Source organism: Myxine glutinosa, chromosome 9 (assembly GCF_964187855.1).
Source record: "Myxine glutinosa chromosome 9, kmMyxGlut1.1, whole genome shotgun sequence".
Taxonomy (NCBI): domain Eukaryota; kingdom Metazoa; phylum Chordata; class Myxini; order Myxiniformes; family Myxinidae; genus Myxine; species Myxine glutinosa.
In genome coordinates, this window is record NC_136269.1 from 31,361,978 (window position 1) to 31,386,154 (window position 24,177).

General features: G+C 44.3%; 1 protein-coding gene across 1 annotated transcript in view; it reads left to right on the top strand.

The window, feature by feature from the left end:
* LOC144893713 (uncharacterized) overlaps nt 1-11,469 on the top strand; it is a 23,104-nt gene extending 11,635 nt beyond the window's left edge. The window contains exons 2-3 of the mRNA XM_078785087.1: nt 9,726-9,850; nt 10,477-11,469. Coding sequence (XP_078641213.1) covers nt 9,726-9,850; nt 10,477-11,334 — 983 coding nt within the window. The 3' untranslated portion in view covers nt 11,335-11,469. The remainder of the gene's footprint in view (nt 1-9,725; nt 9,851-10,476) is intronic.
* Nucleotides 11,470-24,177: the final 12,708 nt, after the last annotated feature.

Below are 24,177 nucleotides of genomic sequence, written 5' to 3' on the forward strand. Positions count from 1 at the left end.
ACTAAGCATCTGGGGGAAAAATCTCTTTTTCGGGGGAGAAAAACTGTGTTTGACGAATTCTAACCTCTTAACGTTAGCATTTTTGATATACTCAATACACATGTTTTTTGTTCCCGTTGCAGAGTTCTTTAGAATGAGCCATTCCTCAAATTTTTCCATTGAGCCGTTTCGGAGATACAGAGGGGCAAAGTTGAAGGTGTTTTACAAGATGGCGCCCATACCACGTGACCTATGACGTCATCATTAGCATTAAAAAATTATACGAGCCTAGCCGATCATTTGATGAAAATTTCCTGTCAATCCGACCAGCGGTTGCTAAGAAACTTAATTATGAAGTTTTCGGAGGTGCAAAATAGGGTGGAAGAATAATAATAATAATAATAATAAGAAAAACTCTAGCAGTAATAATAGGTTACTCTCCATTTCATGGAGAGTAAACCTAATAACTAGCCGAAACCCGTGGAACATCCACGGAAGGGAGGATGTGGTGTATGGATAGAGTGTACCATTATGGATGGCATAGGGGATTTGCTTGTCCGAGTAAGAGTTAGGAAGAAAGATGAGAATGAAGAGTGCGTATATGAACAACGATCGCCGACACCGGCACAAATGCATGCCCTGGATTGTCCACTCAGTGGACGGCTTGCTTTCGCCTTCGCCTGTCCAATCAGCGGACGGCTTGCTTCGCCTTCGCCCAGCAGACGCCAATACGATGGCGTCGTTAGATGGCGTCGTATCGGCAGTTAATCGGATGCTTTTGGGCCCAAACGTCGGCTAATTCAGATTTTTCGAGTATGCCTGTACGTGATAAACAAAGAGCGCGGTTCGTAGATCGTAAATCCATGAGTGCCGTGGGCATTGGGTCACTGGGTGCAGCGTAAAAGGGATAACAAAGTCGAGTCCTTACGCTATTATTATATAGATAATAATCTTTATTATCCCATATCCAGGGAAATTCTTCTTTGGTGACACCATAAGTTAAACAATGATAAAAACATAATACATCAAAGGGAATAAGAAAACAGGGTAAAAAATATGGAAGATGAACCAATCAGCAAAATGGCTGGGAATTGAATTTAGCACTTGAATTGCACATGGTACAAATTCCTTTTTGAAAATGTTCTTCTTCATCCTCCTTACACGAAAGCGTCTCCCTGATGGCAGTTTTTCAAAAAGTCCGTTCAAGAAGTGACTTTCATCGGTACACACCTGCCTCGACTTCCTTTCCGATGCTCGCAAGTATAGAGACTCCATACTGGTTTAAGGCCCACCCACTTTAAATGCCAATATAATGACCTTTCTCAATCGTGACTTGTTCCGCACATTTAGATAACTGTACCAGGAAATCAAATTACATGACAAAACGCCGATCAGTAAGTAATTGGTCAACATCCGCATCACGTGTGAGCTAACACCGCATTAATTAAACTTTATGAGAAGATACAATGTTGCATTGATTTCTTGTACACAGCAATCGGTATTTTCATCAAAAGTTAGCTTGTTATCAATAATAGTGCCCAGTTTTCTTCCAATACATCTAATCTGTTGTGTGTTACATTAGAACTGAGATTGTTTAAATAGTGATGTGGCAAAATGTGCACATTGGGTTATTTAAATATGGAGTGTATGCATTAAGTTCAGTCGCTCTTTCTGGCCTGGAGATTGTTGGCAATGTTACTTCCAAGGAGATTAACAAACAGGTGAGATTATTATTATTCAGGTAGTATAGATAGTAGACAAACAATTTAATTCACAAACTTTCGAAACAAAATAAATCCAATTTCAACAAACTTTAAAACAACTCGAAAAATATAACAACAAAAAAATGAAAAGCACACTTTAATAAACAAAGTAATGTTTTGGCAAATTAAAATACATTATTATTGTCCAACCGAAGGTGTAAGTAATGAACTGTTTAGGGAGCGTTCGAACGTCGGCTCGTCTACAAATTGGTGTTTTGAATGTAGGGTGTTGCACCACAAAGTGTTCTGCGGCTCGGATGGACGTTAAACTGGGAGCCACATCTGGTAATACGAGTTGATGGACGGTAAAGATCCCACGGTGTCATTCGAGAAGAGTAGGCGAGCTATCGCCGGCACCCTGAGCAAATTACGAATTCCTGCTCAAATCACCTTCAGCTCAGGTCAGGACTGGCCAGCTGGTTCGTGAAAGACTTGAGCCAATCCTAATTACAGCCAACCACACAGAAATCTGGGAATTATTTGTGGCAGTAAGTGCTAGTACTACTTCGACGACTATTACTACTACAACACCTCCTCCTCCTCCTACAACTACTACTACTACTACTACAGGATTAATAGACATTCCTATGATAGACAAGGCTCTTGCTATGATGCATGAAAAATCCCTAAAATATGTTGTTGCCCTTTGGCCTATGTTGACATTTTTGCCTATGTTGACTTCAAAAATAATTTGTGGTTCAATTTAGTGATCTCATATGCAAATCCTCTTCAAACCTCAAGTCAGTCAGATGAAAATTGACGATTTTAGAAACTTGGCCTATGTTTACCTTTTCATCTTTAGGCCTCAAAAAATCATTGGTGGTTGAATTAAGCAACTGGACATGCAAATCCTATTCAATTTTAAGTGAATCGAATGAAAATTGAGGATTTTATAAATTCCACCTAAGTTGTTGACCTTTGGCCTATGTTGACCTTTTGGCCTTTGTTGACCTCAAAAATAATTGGTGGTTGAATTTCTTGACCTGATATGCAAATCCTCTTCAAATGTCAAGTCAATCGGATTACAATTGAGGATTTTAGAAATTCCACCTTAGGTTGTTGACCTTTGGCCTATGTTGACCTCAAAAATAATTGGTGGTTGAATTCATTGACCTGATATGTAAAGCCTCTTCAAATGTCGTCAATCGGATGAAAATTGAGGATTTTAGAAATTTGACAATGTTGTCGACCTTTGACCTATGTTGACCTTTTGACTTTTTGACCTCAAAAATCAATATGCTTCTTCCTTATGACCAACTCTTGCATTTGGTGAAGTTTCGTAAAGATCGGTTTAAAATTGTGACCTGCAGGAAATTGAATCCTCGACAGACAAACAGACAGAATAAGGCACAAGACCAACCAATATACTTGAAAAATCCTCGATTTTTGCAAGTAACAAAAAAACAGGGGTGAAAACATAAACTCCATTCACCTTCGGTGGCGGAGGTAATAAGAAAAAATAAACGGTTAAAAATGGCAAATCCATCCTTGATGTATACCGATCGTGAATTGTACGAGGGCTTGTTCCCAAACTCAGACTGTCCGTCTGCATGTACTACCTACATGTACAGCGTGATCGATTCCCTCCTTCCCTTCCATACCTTTGCTTACAATGCCATAAAATATAGTCCAGACGCATTCAGGTGTGAATACAAATACTGTGTTAACACTAATCTTTACAGATGTCTTTGTTGATAAGTACAAAAAACACCCTCAATTAATAGGACTTCAATGATGGTCTCCAATTTAAAGGAAAAATCTTTAACACTTATTCCTATACGGATTAATTGTCAGTCTTACATTTTCTTTTCTTTTTTCCACATTTGTGGTTTCATCGAGATTTTTGGGTTTGATTAGGGGAATCCTTTAATGATTTTCCGAATTGCAACCTACACTGGGCTGGATGGGCAACCTCTGTCTACTACTACTTCATTAATGACCTCTATTATTCCCATCCTTTTGGGCTGGGAAAGTATTTGACCCAAGTCTTTCACCAACCTGCTGGCCAGGCCTGGTGTTCAACCGAAGATTATTTGGGCAAGAATTTTGTAATTTGTTCAGGGTACGGATACGCGTTCAGGTAACCCACCTACTCTTCAGAAGACGAAGGTCCACCAATGATTGCTAGCTGACGGACACCCGGCTTGACATCTTCTCGAGATTTTGTGATGTGATGCAATTCAGCCAAGTCTCGCGAGATCACGGCGAGGTCACGTCTTTTCGAAGCTGTCCCATGCGCTCACGCTTTCGAAGCTAAGTGATTTTTCTCAATTGTGTTTTTGTCGAGACTGTATCTATCTTTCGGTGTATGTACCTATAGCGTATCCTTTGGAAAATTTTCGGTGCTAATTTTTCGTACATGTATACACAATCGTCGGTGAATGCGTATCGAGTATTCTGCGGCCTTGTTCTCGTAGGCTTAGACTACCGTACCGTCTCCGACCTTGTGGTTTTGTTTTTCTCTTAGCGATTCGTCGAATCCGCTGCAATTATTTTCGTTCTCTGTTTCGTCCCAGTCGTTCACCCCGAACCTCCTTGTTTAATATCTCTGCTCACAAAAAAAAAAAAAAAAACCCCAAAAAATATTTCCTTCCCAGGTCTTATTCGTTTATTTGTTGTTCTTATATGTTCGTTCGTTCTTCGTACGCGATCACGTGGTTATAAATGTATAATCTCTCCCCTGAACAACTATTTTCTCTCATATATTATAACACCCTTTTCTTCTTCTCCTACAAAAGGATGCTTTCGTCTTGCTCACCAAATCTATTCATTCCAAAAAATATATATAATACCATCTCTTACAGTTCCTCCTTTCTACATTCCCTAAACTATCCAGAACTCCACCCCTCCTTCAGTGTCCTCAAACGTATTTTTGACTCGAAGGTCTCAAACTCATTTTGCAAAAAATGTTCGTTTCCCATGAATCGTACACTTTCTAAAATCCAATCTCACCCCTCCCCTCCAAATCTTCCCCATCACCCCTTCCCTCAAAAACTTCCCCATCATCCCTCCCCTTCAAAACTTGCCCATCACCCCTCCCCTCCAAATCCACCCCCTTGCCCCTCCCCTCCAAATCTTCCCCATCACCCATCTCTTTCAAATATTCCCCCTTGCCCCTCCCCTCCAAATCTTCCCCATCACCCATCTCTTTCAAATCTTCCCCCTTGCCCCTTCCCTCCCCTCCCTCCTAAACTCCCCCCACACCCCTCCCCTCCGAGACTCTCCCTCGCTCCTCCCCTCCTAGACTCCCCTCTCACCCCTCCTCAAAGCATCCTCCCTGCTTCTTCCCCCTTCCAACTTTCACCTTCATCTCCCCCAACCTTCTGCCTCGCTCTTCCCCCTCCTCAAATAACACCTCACTGTGCCTCACCCAATCTCCATCAAACCTTTTGTCCGCCCCATTCTTCCCTTTCTCCAAGCTATTCTGAAATCTCTGAAATCTCTGACACACCTTCAACAGCTCTCCCTACCTCTTCCTCCTCTTCCACATCTTACCCTACCCCTACCCCTACCCCCCCCCCTGTTCTGGACCCGATGCTCCCCCTTCCTCTTCATTAACGGTATGGACCTCAAACATCCGGGGCCTCCGCTCAAACTTGACTGATCTCTCCATACAGGTTGCTTCTGACAAACCAGATGTGATCTGCTTAACAGAAACTTTCCTCCTTCATGATGTCTCTGATGCCTTGGTATCTCTCCCAGGTTACTCCCTCCTCCGGTATGATAGACCTGAGCCTCGTCCTGGAGGTGGGGTTGCTATCTTTATAAAAAACTCTCTTCCTCACTCGCCCTCCACTGCCCTCTCTCCACCTCACCCCCAGGAATACCTTTGGCTACGGCTTCCCCTTCGCTCCCACCTTTTGTTCATATGTGTGTTGTACCGTCCACCAAACAGCGATGACTCCATCTACATCTCGCTGTCTGATAATATGGACCAACTTCTATCTACCCATCCCAACTCTCTCTTCCTCATATGTGGTGATTTCAATTGTCACCATGCCAGTTGGCTGGGTGTGGGTACCTCTCTCACCAGCCACGGCTCTTCAGCAAAGGACTTCTGCGACTCACTGGGACTGACACAATCTGTCAATTTCCCGACCCGGATCTCAGTCAACGGAGCATCTTCTCTTCTGGATTTGGTTATGACAAACTTCCCTGAAAATGTCTGCTGCTCTTCTTCTGCTCCAATCGGCTCATCTGATCATGTGCTTGTCAAAGTGGACATCTCTCTGACCATTCTCAGAGAGCCTCCTCAGCGTCGACGAGTCTGGCATTTCACTCAGGCCAACTGGCACGGTCTTCAAGCAGCCATCAATCATCTGGACTGGTCTCCCATCTCTACCGCCTCTGACATCAACTCATCCTGGGAATTCTTTCAAAGTAAATTGCTCTCTCTCATGCACAGATTTATCCCATCTCGTCTTCAGTTGTCATACCCTTCCTCCTGTCCATGGTACACGGAATCTTGTGGTGAGGCTGTTGCCCTGAAACAACTTGCTTTCGTCTCCTGGAAAGCAAATCCAACGGAAGGAAATCTCATTTCCTTTCACAAAGCCCGAAACAAGTGTGTGTCCACCCTCAGGAGAGCCAGGAAACAATATCTCACCGTTCTCAAGACCGAACTCTCTTGTCTGTCTCCCTCTTCCAAATCCTGGTGGCGTCTGGTCAAATCTGTTTCTGGTATTTGTTCCCCCTCCATCCCCTCCCTCACCTCAAACGGCTTAACGGCTGACTCCGCACGTGAAAAAGCTGAATGCCTCGACTCTGTGTTTGCCTCTAAATCTTGTGTCCCAAACCCATCCCTCTCTGTACCCACCATACCCAGTCGTACCCAGCTGCTCCTGGACTCTGTGTCCTTTCCTCCTGACAAGGTGGAAAAGTTTCTGTCAACCCTAGACTCTGATTCTGCAACTGGTCCTGACGGCATCAGCCCACGGGTCCTAAAATCATGTTCTGCCGCTCTTTCACTCCCTCTTTCTGTTCTCTTCACCCTCTCTTTTGCTCAAGGTCATCTGCCATCTGCTTGGAAATCAGCCAACATCACCGCTTTGCACAAAAAAGGCGCAAAAACAGATCCCAGCAACTACAGACCAATCAGCCTTCTCCCAATTAATCAGCAAAGTCATGGAATCCATCATTGCTTCAGATATGAAATCTTTCCTCTTCTCCAATGGGGTCATTCCATGTCAAATCATCAAAGAATCTGCCGTCATCTCTCAGATTTTTGTAAAACTTTGGGAACCAATTGGGACCCATGAAAAACAGTTAGAACTCAAATATTTTTGCTAACAGCCTCTTAATTAGTGAGATACAGGTTAACGAACTTTGGACTAATTAGCGCGATGTCGCGAATTCAAATGGCCATATCTCTAAAAGTATAACACCTAGAGAGCTGGTTTTGGTGTCATTTTAAAGGTATTTGCATGCCCTATAAATTTGTCTGGGCAACATTTTCCTACCTCAAATCACAAAAAAGTTATCACAAAATATAAACTTCAATCGTGAATCCAAAAAAAATGTATCCTTCACATTTCCTCAAATTCATCCCAGATGTACCTAATGATGTCAAGAAGCTTCCACATAAGTTTTGTGATGGGCACTACAATAGTTTCTGAGATATGAGCAATAATGTACATGTACGTATGGCATATAGGTTCAAAAATCAGCATTTGTAATGTATTATAGTGCAGCGGCATAGCAAAAATTTAAGAAGAATTGTGCATTTTGTGATGGAAGCACCAAATTTGGCACAATGATAGAATGTTATATTTAGAACATTTTCAGATATGGAACCACTTTGAAATTCACCCAAGGTCGCCGCCATATTGGATTTCAAAATGGCGGCTTTAAAAATCTGTAACCCTTAGGGGGGGTGGCGGAAACAAATCCTACAGGCACAATTATTGCCCCATTCACCCTATATCTTTTCTAACATCAGTAGACACATTACAGCGGCGATTCTGAGCTCAAGGGAACATCTAGGGGTCTGGGGAGTGAAAAATTTGAAAATTTCGGCCAAAAATACCCCTAAAAGAGGTCATTTGGTGTCAAATTTCAGGGGGGGTCGTGTATTGTCCTGTAGATAAAACATGCTGGTCCGTTGATTAACCCCTAATTAAACGACTTTTTTGTTTGTTTGCTCCATCCAGGTTTCAATCATGTCGAAGCAGTTCAAGTTAGTTCATGTTACCAAGCATGTAACTTCAACGCCAAAGACGCCACTGGACTGGGAACTCTGTGTTCTGTGTCAAGTTGATATAGGAGAGTCCCTACAGTGTCCTGCTGTCACGAAAAGAACTGATGCAGGTGCTGGATACAAGACACTTGAAGACAATCTATCAGCATTCAATAAACTAGGCAAGCTGCCACAAGACGTGGACTTGCAACGACTGGATGAAGGCCAAGGGATAGCTGCCACTCTAGCTGCCCACCAAGCCAAGTGGCACAAGTCATGCAGGGTGAAATATAACACTACCAAGCTACAGCGGGTACAGAAGAGAAGTCATCCAGAGGGAAGCCCTATCCCCAGTACAATCACAGATAAGTACAAGCTTACTAGGTCTCAGGCAGCTTGTGTTGATAGCATATGCGACAATTTGTGCTTCTTCTGCCAGCAAGAGCTTGGTTTGGAGTTTCATCAAGCAGCGACATTGGAACTAGATAAACACGTTCGCAAGGCTGCAGAGTTTCTTCAGGATACCACTTTGTTAGCCCAACTGAGTGCTGGGGACATGGTCGCAAGAGAGGCCAAGTACCATAAGAAATGTTTGACATCCCTATACAACCGCGTGAGGGCAGCAAAAAAGCTTGCTGAGCAAAGCCAGAGCACGGTAGATGTCATTTCAGCAATAGTCCTTGCTGAACTGGTAACGTACATAGAGGAAACTGCTAAAGAAGAAGACACTGCTCCTGTATTCAAGATGGCAGACCTCACCAAGCTCTACACAATGAGAATGGAACAGTTCGGAGTTGTGCTGGAAACACGAGTCCATACAACCAGACTCAAGGAGCGTATCCTGGCACACTTCCCTGATCTGCAGGAGCACAGGCAGGGAAGAGATGTCCTGCTGGTGTTTCAGGAAGACATTGGCAGTGCATTAGCCAAGGCATGTCAACATGATATTGACAGTGATGTTGTGCACCTGGCACGAGCTGCAGGGATTATAAGGAAGGATATGTTCCAGTCATCTCAGCCTTTCAATGGGTCCTTCTCAAACAAATGTCAAGAAGAGTCTGTGCCACAACTGCTGCTGACAATGGTCTCCATGATTTTAGAGGGCGCAGGCATCAAAGATCAGGCATGTCAGTCATCGGCATCGGCGTCTGTGACAATAGCTCAACTTCTCAAATACAACAGTGTGAAGCATACTGTGCGTACAGCTGTACAGATTGGGAGAGATCAGTTCCATTCATTTGAGAAGGAACGTCTGGCAGACAGATCCAAGCCACTCAATGATGTCATCAAACGCAACAAACTCCCGTTGTTTTCATCCATCAAGGTCAAAGCTGCCCAGAAGAGCAAATAACAAGTAGCCTCTGCAAAGAGTGATTCAGAGCTCTTCTCCAGACTATACATCGCATGCCAAACCAGAGATGGGGGTCTCGAGCAGTTCTTCAAACATGAGAACAGCGCACATCCGCCAGCACTCTCGCAAAATGGACAGCTCCGCTTTGGTTCCAAAGCTGACTTGTTGCAGCCCTTAGAACAGCTTGTCGAAACAAAGTCGGACCCACCACAAGTATCTTCTGTGATCCTCGATGGAGCTGTAATAGTTCAAATGCTGAGCCCAGGCCAGACCAAAACATTTCTTGACTATGCCACAAAAGTATTCGTTCCATACATTATGTCACAGCTTCAACATCGATCTCGTCTCGATCTAGTGTGGGACCGCTATGCAAAGTCAGGCAGCCTGAAGGCAACTGCAAGGACCAACAGAGGCAAGGGAATACGCAGACGTGTCACTGGCTCTGCCCTCCTACCAGGCAACTGGCACAGTTTCCTCCGTGTCGACGAGAACAAGGAGGAACTCTTCAGCTTTCTGTCTAAGCAGGTCACGGAGTCCATCGATGTGCCAGACAAACAGCTGATTGCTACTGACGGTGAACAGGTAATGTGCATGATGTATGTTAGTGTGTGTTAGTGAAAGTGTGTGTATGTGTCTGGGTGGTGAGAGTGGGTGCGTGCCTGCTTGTGTGTTTGAGAGTGTGTGTACAATCTTCTGTGGTTTTAGTACATATTATACAATGTATTATTGATTTATGCTGTTGTAGAGTAAATTCTTACCCACATATGTGTATTCTTTTCATATAATTTAATTTTGATTATATAATCCCGATTTGTATTATCTATTCGGAATAATATTTTGTATTGTATATATAATCTTTAGCTGTCCACGGTACACTCCCTCAAATTGTTAAGAAAGGCCTATTGGCCATAGTGTTCTTGAATTGCTTTTTTCTTTCCTGGCATCTTGGGGGAGTGTACATGAACAGGCTACTGTTATATGTGCAATGTCATATTGTATGATTTCATGTGTTTGATGCCAAGTAAATAACAATAATAATAATAATAATAATAATAATAATTGCCCTGTATTTATGTACTTGAAATAATGTACTGAAATAAATTAATAAATGTTATGCAGATTCATGTCAGGTTTTATTCGTGACCACCTACACCAAAGGAATTCACATTTAATTTACATCACGGTATTGTTCATGCTTACACCAACAGGTCATTGCTGTACCACCATGTGCAGACACAGCCGCTTTGGCCCCGTGCAATCACGAGGAAGCAGACACGCGCATGATGCTCCACGCAGCAGCTGCTATGAAATCTGGACACCGCAGAGTACTCATCCGCACCGTGGACACAGATGTGGTGGTTCTCGATGTGTGGATGGCCCAGGAGCTTAATGAGGTAGTGGACGAACTCTGGTTAGCGCTTGGAACCGGAAAGAACTTCCGCTACATAGCAGCACACGAGCTGTCTGCTACCCTGGGACCAGACAAAGCCAAGGCACTGCCAATCTTCCATGCAATCACAGGGTGTGATACCGTCTCGAGCTTTGCAGGTCGTGGCAAGAAAACAGCATGGGCAGTATGGGAAACTTTTCCAGAAGTGACCAATGCATTCCTGGACCTGGCATCTGCACCAAGTGAGATCTCTGAGGATACACTGGCAACCCTGGAGAGATACGTAGTGCTTCTGTACGACCACACATGCACATGTTCTGAGGTGAATCTGGCAAGAAAGAAACTCTTTGCAAAGAAATCTCGATCCATTGAAGCAATACCTCCAACACAGGCCGCCCTAGTACAACACGTGAAGAGAGCAACTTACCAGGGTGGACATTGTTGGGGACAGTCTCTTGTCCCACACTGCTATCTCCCATCACCATGCGACTGGGGGTGGGTGGACAATGACGGACAGTTCGATCCTCTGTGGACAACACTACCAGAAGCTGCCAAATCCTGCTATGAACTCATCTGTTGTGGGTGCGAAAACGGTTGCAGTGGGAGATGCAAGTGCAAGAAAGCGGCTCTGAAATGCACAGCACTGTGTGCCTGTGATGGTGACTGCTCACATTGAGTTGGAACTGTGACACTTGGCATGACTTGATGCAATACGCTCGCTAGTTCTCTTGCTGAACGTGTGTATACAATGTACGTAATATGGGATTATCAGTTGCTTATGTGCATTAAAACATATTTCAATACAACCATTCAATTCATTGACCTCAGAAATGTACATCTAGACACCAGAATCAAGTATCTAGCTGGCATAGAACCAGAGATATCGGTCAGCAGATTTTCGGAAGCCGCCATCTTGGAATCCAATATGGCGTCAGTAAATCAACTTCTAAGTAGAACCATTCAATTCCTTGACCTCAAGTTTGTACATCCAGACACTAAAATCAAGGCTGTAGCTGGTATAGAACCAGAAATATTTGTAATTAAAGATTTTTAAGCCGCCATTTTGAAATCCAATATGGCGGCCACATTGGGGTGAATTCCAAAGTGGTTCCATATCTGAAAATGTTCTCCATATAATATTCTATCATTCTGCCAAATTTGGTGCTTCCATCACAAAATGCACAATTGGTTTGCTATGCCGCTGCACTATTATACAATCATTCTAACCTAGCCATGACAGGGAACACAGGGAACAACCATCAATTGCTTTGAAGTATCATATACTTTCATTTTCAACTGGGCCTGAGGGGAATTCTCATCTGGGGAATTCCAACTGGGATTTCCCATGTGGGTAAGTCGAGGTGATGCAACTTTCACAGTCTAAGATCCCCAGGGAAAGTCCAAGTTGGCTTAGTGTAATGCTTAGGCCTGCCACCAACAGAAATTGGCAGTTCACATCTGAAGGAGCTGCAGAAAAATGACGACTGCCAAGGAAAAGTTCATCTTGAAGCAGAAATCCTGCTGCAATCCCTTTGGAGCTCATGAAAAACCAAAGTCGTCTGGCTTGAGAGCTGTTAGCCAAAAAGCCATAGCCGCTCATCCAAGCCTCAAACTGCAAAGTGCACAGAAAATCTGTACCCAGTGTCGTAAGAAACTGGCAAAAAGACAACCAGGTGTGGTAGAGACTCAGAGTGAAATACCATTACCAGTGACCAGCAGCGCTATTAGCAGTAGTGAGGACAATGATGGTGGAGGTGAATCACCAATACCAGGCAGTTCAGGGGAGTTTGAATTTCATTCTCCTGAAATGGAACTGAATACACTGAATGAGTCTTTGGGATTGATTGGAGAATCACCTATTCCAAAAAAGAGACTTGCTGCAGATAAATATGTGAAATCCAAAACCAAGAAAATCGGTGACACTGGTTAGTGAACCTAAGTCAGGTTAGTGAACACTGTGTACTTGAACTCACTTATTGATTGTATAATACATTACAAATGCTGATTTTCGAACCTATATGCCATACGTACATGTACATTATTGCTCATATCTCAGAAACTATTGGAGTGCCCATCACAAAATTTATGTGGAAGCTTCTTGACATCATAAGGTACCTCTGGGATGAATTTGAGGAAATTTGAAGGATACATTTTTTGGGGATTCACAATTGAAGTTTATATTTTGTGATAACGTTTTTGTGGTTGGAGGTAGGAAAATGTTGCCCAGACAAATTCATAGGGCATGAAAATACCTTTAAAATGACACCAAAACCAGCTCTCTAGGTGTTATACTTTTAGAGATATGGCCATTTGAATTCGCGACGTCGCGCTAATTAGTCCAAAGTTCGTTAGTCTGTATCTCACTAATTAAGAGGCTGTTAGCAAAAATATTTGAGTTCTTGCCGTTTTTCATGGGTCCCAATTGGTTCCCAAAGTTTTACAAAAATCTGAGAGATGACGGCAGATTCTTTGATGATTTGACATGGAATGGCTGAATGGCTTGATCTCTGATCATCAATTTGGTTTCAGACCTGGTCACTCTACTCTGGACATGCTGCTTCTGCTTTCTCAACAATGGATGGAGGTCCTCAACGCCAAACAGGAAATTAGAGCTGTCTCCCTTGACATTTCACGTGCCTTCGATACGGTCTGGCACCCTGCTCTGCTCACCAAACTCTCCTCCTTTGGTATCCATGGAAATCTCCACGCATGGCTGGCGGACTTCCTCTCTGGTCGTAGTCAACGTGTGGCCCTGAATGGGTTTCTCTAATCTCCTCTTCCTGTTCAGGCTGGAGTTCCCCAAGGTAGTGTTCTGGGCCCTGTGCTTTTCCTGGTCTTCATCAATGATCTCTCTGACTCTCTTGAAAATCCTCTCTATCTCTTTGCTGACGACTCTACTCTCTGTCGCTCCATTCCTCATCCCTTAGATCGGCAGACTGCAGCCTCCTCACTCTCTGCAGACCTGGACAAAATCACAGACTGGGCAAACAAATGGAACATGTCTTTCAATCCTGATAAATCTCACACTCTAACGATGTCTCTCCGAAAAGACCGACTGGAAAACCCTCCCATCCACTTTCTGAATAATCCTCTCCAAGAAGTTCTGTCACTCAAGCTTTTGGGTCTCACTATTTGCCATGATCTTTCCTGGGAAAACCACATTTCAAATCTGGCCTCCAAAGCCAGTCGCCGACTGGGCATCCTCCGTCGTGTGAAGTCCTTCCTTGACACACCTGAGCTCCTCACCACATACAAGGCTTTCATCCGCAGCTCTATGGAATACTGCTCTCCCCTCTGGTCTGGTGCTCCTGCCTCACACCTAGCCCGTCTTCACGCTGTTGAAACCAAAGCGTTCAGAATCATTGGAATCTCCCACGATGAAGCTAACTCCAAGGGCCTTTCACTCACTCACCGCAGGCAGGTTGGTGGTCTTTCCGTCTTCTACCGACTCCTCTCTGGCCTTGCCCCCCCAGCCCTCTCTGGGCTCTGTCCCCCAAATATTCCTACAGGTCGCACAAGATCTGCCTGCAACCCTCTTATGGTTAAACTGCCAAAATCAAGACTTTCTGCTCACCTTCACTCCTTCATTCCTCTTTTCTCCCGCCTCTGGAACAAACTCCCTCACTCTCTTCAATCCCACTCTACCCTCCAGGTCTTTAAAACAGCTGTTCACCACCATCTCTTATCCTCCCCCATCCAAAACCTTGATCTTTTCTACCCCCGCTAATTTCGGTCCCCATGTGTTTTATACCTCCCCCCCCCCTCCCCTTCCCATGCCTCCTGCCCCCAAGCCCTCTCCCTCCCACACTTCTCCCTGCTCTCAAATGTTGTGGTTGTGTGCTTCCCCTTCTCTCCCCATCTTGGCTTCCGCTGCCTCTTTTGTATATTTTGTTTGTCTGGTTGATTTGTTTGTGAAATATATGTTAGCTCTTTCACGAGCCTCGATTCAGTATACAACAAAAAAAAACAAAAAAAAAACCACCAATCCGATATGAGTTTCTCGTCGGGTCGGGAATCAAACCTACACCAGACAGCTCAAAGGTGAGTATCCTATATCAGCAACGTTCTGCTACAAACCCCCAAAAATAGTATCTCTAGCTGAAGTCCTCAGCGTTGCCCTGGGGGGAAGGGGAAGGAGAGGGGAGAGGAGAGGGAAAGAGGGAGGGAGGGAGAAGGAGGGCAAGGGGCAGGGAGTGGGTGGGGAGTGGTATGGGAGGGGGAGGCTGGAGGTTGGTGGAGGGGAGGTGGACAATTTTACCCATGCGGAGACTTTAACCTCAGCGTTGCCCAGGTAAAAAAGGAAATTGTAACACCCTCTGCCACCACCACCAGGTGGTGCTACACGGTACACATTTACATAGAGAATTGGCGCTCCCTCCCTCCGGCACCCCACACTCCCTTGCGCGAGGCCGCGAACTCATGACCTATGTTACCCCCCACATAAAATTGTACTTGTACCCCGAGTTTGGAGTTTGTACTTTTCAAGATGTAGCCGTGCATAGAACACATACATACAGAGACCGAGACAGAAAACGGGACAGAAGAAGAAGAAAAGAACCACCTTTAGAGGCCATTTTTTCCCCGCAGAGCAGGGGTTGGCCTTTTTTGGGCACCGTGGTCCCCTTTTTGGGCACCGTGGTCCCCTTTTTGGGCACCGTGGTCCCCTTTTTGTGGCGCCGTGGTCCCCTTTTTGTGGCGCCATGGTCCCCTTTTTGTGGCGCCGTGGTCCCCTTTTTGTGGCACCGTGGTCCCCTTTTTGTGGCACCGTGGTCCCCTTTTTGTGGCACCGTGGTCCACCTTTTTGTGGCACCGTGGTCCCCTTTTTGTAGCACCGTGGTCCCCTTTTTTGGGCACCGTGTTCCCCCTTTTTGAAGCAATGTTTTATGGCCGGATGCCCTTCCTGCCGCCAACCCTGTTAGTCGCCTCTTGCGACACACAGGGAATTACCAGTGAACTGGAACTCAATTTGCCGACCTCGGAAGGATGACAGGCTGAGTCAACCCACCTGGTGTTAATTCAGCAATCGACCGGGATTACAAACCCAGGATGCTAGGATCCCAAGCCAGCACCCTAACCACTTAGCCAACATCAGGCTAGACAGAAAGAGATTTTTTTTTTGGCCTTTTATAGGTATGGATAAAACGCGTCCAAAGATTAAATAAAAAAATACATTTTAATCACCACAAATTCCTCCGGGTCCAAATTCTCAACAGGTCCCGTATTACCTTCTTCTCACCTTCATATTCATCATAGCTGCTCTGATCATGAAAATTATACAAGAAGATAGATGGGGGATTAGTCGTTCAAATAATGGCAATAACAGTGAGAGACGAGAAGCGCACGCAGTGTGCGTAGTCTTGCTTGACTTTTTGAAGCTATTTAATTATGTTGGCACTCAGCTTGTTGCATGTGGTTGGTGTTCATTTCAATGGTCTTACGATTGTAACCACTGTGGATAAAAACGTCAAAGCGGACCCGATGGATTACTTGAAGATACCTGTTTTTGGCAAGAAACTGTGTGCTTATGGTGGTTTAAGGTCTGTTTGAAAAAGTTTGACTAATGCAGCATGAAGGTCATTGCTGAAGTGATGCAGGAACTGCAACAAAAACCACACGTGGTGGCATTATGGTTTCAGTGTCTGCTTTGAGTCTGGGATGTCTCTGGTTTGAACCCTGGCTAAGTCATAACAAAGACGTCAAATGGTACGTGCTGCTTCCTTGCTTGATGCTCAGCATTTAAATAGGATAGAACATTGATAAACGCAGGCTTTGATGGGCCTAATGGCCTCCTTCTGTGCCACTGAGTCTAGTTAAGAATATATGCATTGAGATCAGACCCCATCACTCTAGTAGGTACCAGGAAGCAAGTGCCACACCAGCTATTCCTGCATGCATCATAACCAACAGGAAATGCCTGCAACACTTTAACCTGTCTGTGGTGCACAAACAACACTTTAACCTGTCTGTGGTGCACAAACAACACTTTAACCTGTCTGTGGTGCACAAACAATTCTGGTTGCAGTGAGGTGGACGCTGCAAAGTTCTGGAGCTAGGGTTGGAGATTCGGGGGTGGGGGTGAGGAAAAGGGAGTTGGGGGTTGGAAAGTGCCTCATCATGCAGACACCCAAAAGAGTCTGGCAATATTGCTGAACTAAGAGAGACAGTAAAAGGCTTCTAAAATATCACACTGGGCTGACAGGATGGCATAGGCCATAGAGCTACACACACTGGCCCTAAGCTGTCTAGCCTGGGTTCAAATCCTGATTCGACTGTAAACTGTAATCCCGGTGTTTCTCAGACAGTGTGTTTCATCAACGTGTGTGTGCCATCCCTCGAATGGACGTTAAACGGGATTCCCATCTGCCAGCATTCGTCGGTGGACGTTAAGGATCCCATGGTGTCCTTCGCGAAGAGTACGCGAGATATCGCCGGCACAATGAACAAATTCCTGCCCTAACCAGCATCGGGCATTGCACAGCCGTGCTCTCAGCCAATGATGCTACACTGCAGCCCTGTGCTGCATATGGATGAACAAAGTCATCAGACTCATCCCAATTGTCTGGTCCAAATCCGACAAACTGCGTCAAAGCAGGGAGTAGGACACATGTGGAGAAGGAAGACGGAATCTTTCTATACATATAATGACTAATATCTTATGCACTATCACAATTCAATTACCTCGTCCTTGTCACATGCACTACATCTCTGCCAAATTTCGTCCAAATCCGTCGACAATTTTTCGAGATATTTTGTTCACAAATGGACAGAGAGACAGACAAACAGACAGACTGGAGTGAACACATAACCTCCATCCACCTTTCGTGGCGGAGGTAAAAATATCCTTTGATTGCCAATATTTTTGTCCTCACAAATCTTTCGGAGCCTTCAGGCGGCAGACCTTGAAATTTGTCCTGTATTTAGTCAATTTTCTTTGTGATAAGACACCGCACGTATCAAGGCAGCAAATGGCATTATCTGACAAACCTATGGCAATCAAAGAGCTACTATGTAGGCCTACAATGCGTTAGGATGGTGATAGAGCTGTGCAGGACACTACACTAATTGACATGATCGATAAATCTCAGTATCGCAATTAATTGTCCCCCGTCGCACCGCGGAGCGAAAGGGGGCTAAGCTTTTCCCCTCCGTCTGTGTGTGCGTGCGTCCGTGCTGCGGACGTGCGTGCGTGCGTAAGCGAAGGACCGAATTCTAATTTGGTGTGTGGGTGCAACTAAGCATATGGAAGAACCCTATTGAAAATTAGGTCGCCACGCAAAATCCAAGATGGCCGCCGCCATGTATGTCTGACGCCATGTATGTCTGAACCTTGTGAGTGGAATATCTTGAAAAATAAGGGAAGTACCAACGTCCAATCTGGTGTGTGGGTGTATCTTGGCATAAGGAAGAACGCTATTGAAAATTGGGTCGCCACGTCAAAATCCAAGATGGCCGCCACCATATATATGTCTGAACCTTGAGCGAAATATCTTGAAAAATAAACGAACTACTAACTTCTAATCTGGTGTGTGGGTGGAGCTACGCCTAAGGAAGAACGCTATTGAAAATTGGGTCGCCACATCAAAATCCAAGATGGCCGCCGCCATGTATGTCTGAACCTTGTGAGCGGAATATCTTGAAAAATAAGCGAAGTACCAACTTCTAATCTGGTGTGTGGGTGTATCTAGGCATAAGGAAGAAAGCTATTTAAAATTGGGTCGCCACGTCAAAATCCAAGTTGGCCGCCACCATATATATGTCTGAACCTTGAGCGAAATATCTTGAAAAATAGACGAACGACTAACTTCTAATCTGGTGTGTGGGTGTATCTACGCATAAGGAAGAACGCTATTGAAAATTGGGTCGCCACGTCAAAATCCAAGATGGCCGCCGCCATGTATGTCTGAACCTTGTGAGCGGAATATCTTGAAAAATAAGCGAAGTACCAACTTCTAATCTGGTGTGTGGGTGTATTTACGCATAAGGGAGAACGCTATTGAAAATTGGGTCGCCACGTCAAAATCCAAGATGGCCGCCTTGCGTCTTCCACTTTGTCAACTCACATCACTTCAACGACGGGGGACCTAGGCGTAACGCTTGTTAAAATATGTACCGCACATGGGCGCGATCACTTTTTAGGACCTTTTTGTGTGGAATAGCTGACTAGTGCACTTCCGTTTTGATCAGGCCTCAATTTCTTCTTCAATGTGCAACTTTTTTCGACCCTAAATAAAAAAATGGATTGATTATGATGTCCTTAATTCATTTATTTTTGCCCTCAAATAAATTCTCAAATACATTTCAGAAAAAGATTCTGAAATTGCCCTTCTACCACTCTGGCGTCCCTCATGAAGCTGAAGCAACTCTTTAGCCAGCCTCATTGATATATATATATATATATATATATATATATATATATATATATATATATATATATATATATATATATATATATATATATATTGTTGCGGATATGAGGATTGCATTTTTTTGATTGTGTGTATTGTATTGTGGTAAATTGTTGTGTAACATTGGTTGGATATGGCCCCTCCTGCCTCCAGAGTTGTGTAAAGGTAAAAAGGGCGTCCCGGTAGTTAATTCCATGAAACACCACATTGAAGGACACGATAAAACCCTTGTTCAGTAGCTTTTATCTTTATTATGTGTTTTAGATTAAGGCTTTGTCGTCCATTAACATGACACTCCATTGCACTGAGTGAAAAAGAGATAGATTCCCTTCATTCCCATTCCCAAAAACCTCCATTTCCCCTTTCGTAATGGCCAAGCCTCAATTTGGCAATTACATCCCCTCCAAAGCCGCCATTGGCCACGAGGCAGGGTCGGGGAAGAAAGGCGTGCCCGCCCGTCGTCATCAAGGGTGGAGCCAGAGGGTCGCGCGACCAACCATGGCCGAGGTGAGCACACCGAGGGGCGTGTCCTAAAGGCCGGCGGCTTAATCGCCGGAGGCGTGATAAAAGCGCGCGCGCAAGGGTCGTCAGAAGAGAGTTGCAAAAAGGTCCAAGGCTGAGCTGAGCTGCGTGGTGAGGTGCAAAGGAAAGAGCTGGGTCGTCAGAGCAGAGCTGAGTTGTGAGGTCCAAAAGCAGAAGATCATCCAGGGAAGCACAAAGCCTGCTATTCGTCACCTTGCTCGCCAGCAGCAGCGTCTACAGCAGCAACAACACTCGACAGCCGTTTGGGGCCTGGACGGCGGTTTTGAGCAGGGCCGCGAAGGGACGGCGGCTGCCGAACGCGCCGATCGTGCTACCAGCTCCGGACCTTCCTCTTCTTTCCAGCCATTCCTGCCTGCAAGTTCCCCATTTGCGTACGTGAGTTTGTTTTGTTTGTTCTGTCCTGGGTAGGTAATTAAGTCTGTATAAGCTCGTATTTTCCCTGTGTCTCTAAAAGCTTCTGTATATTATTTTATTATCTTTCCTTCTCCTTGGTTATTTTGAGCCTGTAAATAGTAAATAAATTTAGTAGTATTTTCAACCTTTGTTTCGTATTCTTATTCCTTTTCTTCACATCCGTCGTCTTTGTCTTTTCCCTGATTGAATAGCTGTGGCGCGATACGGCCAACGTCTGGGTGAATCGGGTGAGTCGGGAAAAAACTGTTAGGTCGCGGTGCCTTCGCTCGGCAAACAACATCCTTAACCGCGGACCGTAACAATATATATATATATATATATATATATATATATATATATATTTAATCGAATATAAAAGCTTTTTCAAACCACGAACTCACTGACTGACTGATATTAATGTTCGGTACCTTTTGGGTGACCGAGAAAGCTGAAATTTGGCATGCCGACGAACATTGAAGCTGGTACACTGGGAAAAATCCCTGAACTGTTGGAAAAGTGTCTATAATGTCATAGTAAAAACCTGCTCTGCTGCTCTTGCACATCCACTCTCTGGCCGAGGTCATTCATGTTAAGTCATCTTCCAACTGCTTGAAAATCCACCAACATCACTGCATTACATGAAAAAGGTGCAAAAACGGATCCCCTTAACTACAGACCTATCGGCTTACTTCCAATCATCAGCAAGGTCATGGAATCCATCATCGCAGTTGATATGAAATCCTTCATTTTCTTCAACATCAATTTGGTTTCACACCAGGTCACTCCACATTGGACATGCTGATTCTACCCACCCAAAAATGGATGGATGCCCTCAATGTCAGATATGAGATCAATGTTGTCTCCATGGACGTATATCATGCCTTCCATACCGTCTGGCATCCTGCTTTGCTTTCCAAACTCTCTATCTATGACATCCAAACCCAACTCCACAAACGGCTTTCTGACTTTGTCTACTCTCGTAGCGAACGTGACTTTGCCTACTCTCGTTGCTGATGCCTCCACTTTCTGCCGTGACATCCCTCATCCTTCAGACAGGCAGACTGCAGCCTCTTCACTCTTTTCAGACCTTGACAAAATCACAAACTGGTTAAACACTTGGAATATACAGTCACGTGAAAAAGTAATTACACCCCATGTAAAGTTTTTACTTTTTCAACATATTTCAACATAGAGCTATTTGATCTTCATTTCAACAATATTGAAAGATAAAGGTGATATAATATAACAAATATCATGAAACATTTACATTTTGTAGTCCATTGTATAATTTAAATAAACATAAATGCAAATTTCACATGTGGAAAAAGTAAGTACACCCTTGGCTCTAATAGGTGGTATTGCCCCCTTTGGCAGAAACAACCTCAAGTAGGCGTTTCTTATAACTGTCTACCAGTCTCTGACATCGACTGGGAGAAATTTTTGCCCCCTCCTCCATGCAGAATTCTTTCAGCTGTGCGATGTTTGAGGGGTTTCTTGCATGCACAGCTCGTTTCAAATCCCCCCACAACATTTCGATGGGATTTAGATCTGGGCTTTGACTTGGCCATTCCAGAACCCTCCATTTCTTTCTTTAGAGCCATTCCTTGTTGGATTTACTTGTATGTTTAGGGTCATTGTCATGTTGCAAGGTCCACCTTCGGGTGAGCTTCAGCTTTCCGACAGATGGCCTCACATTATCCTCAAGCACCCTCTGGTACAATGAATAATTCATTGTGGATTCTATGATGGTGAGCTGCCCAGGCCCTGATGCAGCAAAGCTGCCCCAAACCATAATATTTCCAGCACCTATGCTTTACAGTTGGTATCAGGTTCTTGTGGTCAAATGCTGTCTTTGGTTTTCACCAAACATGTCTTCTGGTACTGTGGCCAAATAGCTCTACCTTTGACTCATCTGTCCAGAGCACATTGTTCCAGAAGTGCTGGTCTTTGCCTCGGTGTTCTTTGGCAAACTTTAGTCTTGCCCTGATGTTCTTTCTGGACAGCAAAGGTTTCCTCCTGGCACACCTCCCATGTAGATCAAATTGGTGCAGCCTCTTTCTAATGGTAGACTCGTGCACTTTGACATCAACAGTGGCAAGATCTACCTGTAGGTCCCGTGATGACATTCTGGGGTTCTTTGAGACTTCTTTCAGCATCTTGCGGTCTGCTCTGGGGCTGAACTTGCTGGGGCGGCCTGGCCTGAACAAGTTGGCAGTTGTTTGGAATATTCTCCACTTGTAGATGATCTTCTGGACAGTCGAATGATTGATTTCAAATTGTTTGGAGACCTTTTTAAATCCCTTCCCAGACTCGTAGGCATCTATAACCTTCTTTCTGAAGGCCTCAGAGAGCTCTTTTGATCTAGGCATGGTGACGCCGCACACTTCAACAACAAAGAGCAAACCAAACGAAATGTCTGAGGTTTAAATAAGACAGGTTCCTCCAAGATCCTCTCTAACGATGTTCTAATCATTTGCACCTGAGCTGGTGCACCTGATTCTAATTTTAGGTATTTGAAGTAGTGATAAATGTAGGGGTGTACTTACTTTTTCCACATGCGATATTTGCATTTATGTTTATTTAAATTATACAATGGACTACAACATGTAAATGTTTCATGATATTTGTTATATTATATCACCTTTATCTATCAATATTGTTGTGATGAAGATCAAATAGCTGTATGTTGAAATAAGATGAAAAAGTCAAAACTTTACATGGGGTGTACTTACTTTTTCACGTGACTGTATGTTTTTTAACCCTGTCAAATCTCACATTCTCTCCGAATGGACCGTCTGGCAAATCCTCCGATCTATTTTCTCAACAACCCTCTTGAGGAAGTTCAGTTATTCAAACTGTTTGCTCTCCCCATCAGCCATAAATCAGTCTTGTTGAAATCACATTTCGACGTTGTCCTTCAATGCCGGACAAAGTCCTTCCTTGGCACACCTGAACTCCTATTCACCTCCGAGAACTTCTATTCACCTTCATCCGCAGCTTGATAGGGTACTGCTCTTCCCTCTGCGTTAGCTTACCAGCTTCACATCTTGCTCAACTCGATGCTGTGGAACCCAAGGTCTTCAAGATATTGGAATCTCCCATGATAAAGCTGAGTTTATGGGCCAATCACACCATTGCTATCACTCCCGTGCTTTGCCCCCCTCCCCAAGGTTTTTGCATGGCACATGCGGTCCACCATAAACCCTCTTCTGGTTAAACTACCTTAATCCTGGATCCCTGCTCATCTCTACGCTTTTGTTACTCATTTTTTCCCCGTATTTGGAACCGACTTCCACATCCTCTTCAATTGAATTCTTCCCTCCAGGTCTTCAAGACAGCTCTTCACCACATCTCAGATTGTCGCCAATACAAAACCATGATCCTTTCTCCTATCGTTAATCCCCCATCTCAATGCCTCCTCCTTCGAAATTTCCAGTTTTCCCTCCTGAGTGTTTGCTGCTGTAGTATCCATCTTGTCCACCCCATGCATCTTCTCCTGCCCCCCATTCCCCCCCACGCTCATTGTTTCAATCTTGGCCTTCAACTCTGATGTTGGTGTTTCCCCATCTTTCTACTGTTCCTTTTGCCATGTTGCATCCTGATCCGATCAGTGCACTAGTTATAGCTCTTCCATGAGCCTCGACTATGCATACTAAAAAAGCCACCACAAACGAATCAGATCCAGGGAGTACTTAATCAATATATATTTGAAGTGTTAAAATTTTCAAGTTGGTGTTTGATGAGTTATGTCAGGACTCGATGCGATAAAAGATAAAGGGTGGACAGAAGTCGAAGTAGTGGGGCTGTTTAACTGATGAATTGTGCCTTTTCCCTTAAAAGCATGAAACTTGGCACATGGCTAGAATACCCCAAAAGAAAGATTTTTAGTCCAGGGGGCATCTCCAATTTCACCCCATATGGCGGCCATCTTGAAATTCAGGATGGCCGTCATACAAGACCTGTTTTGATGAATATCTCCATAATTAGAACAGATATCAAAATGGTTGAAGTGCCTATACCTACATTTTTAGGGTCTAGGAATCCAATGGCAACATAAAGTATTCAATAGTATATGGCAGCCATCTTGAAATCCAAGATGGCCGCCATAACAGACCTGTTTTGATGAATATCTCCATAATTAGAACAGCTATCTAAATGGTTGCAGTGCCTACACCTAC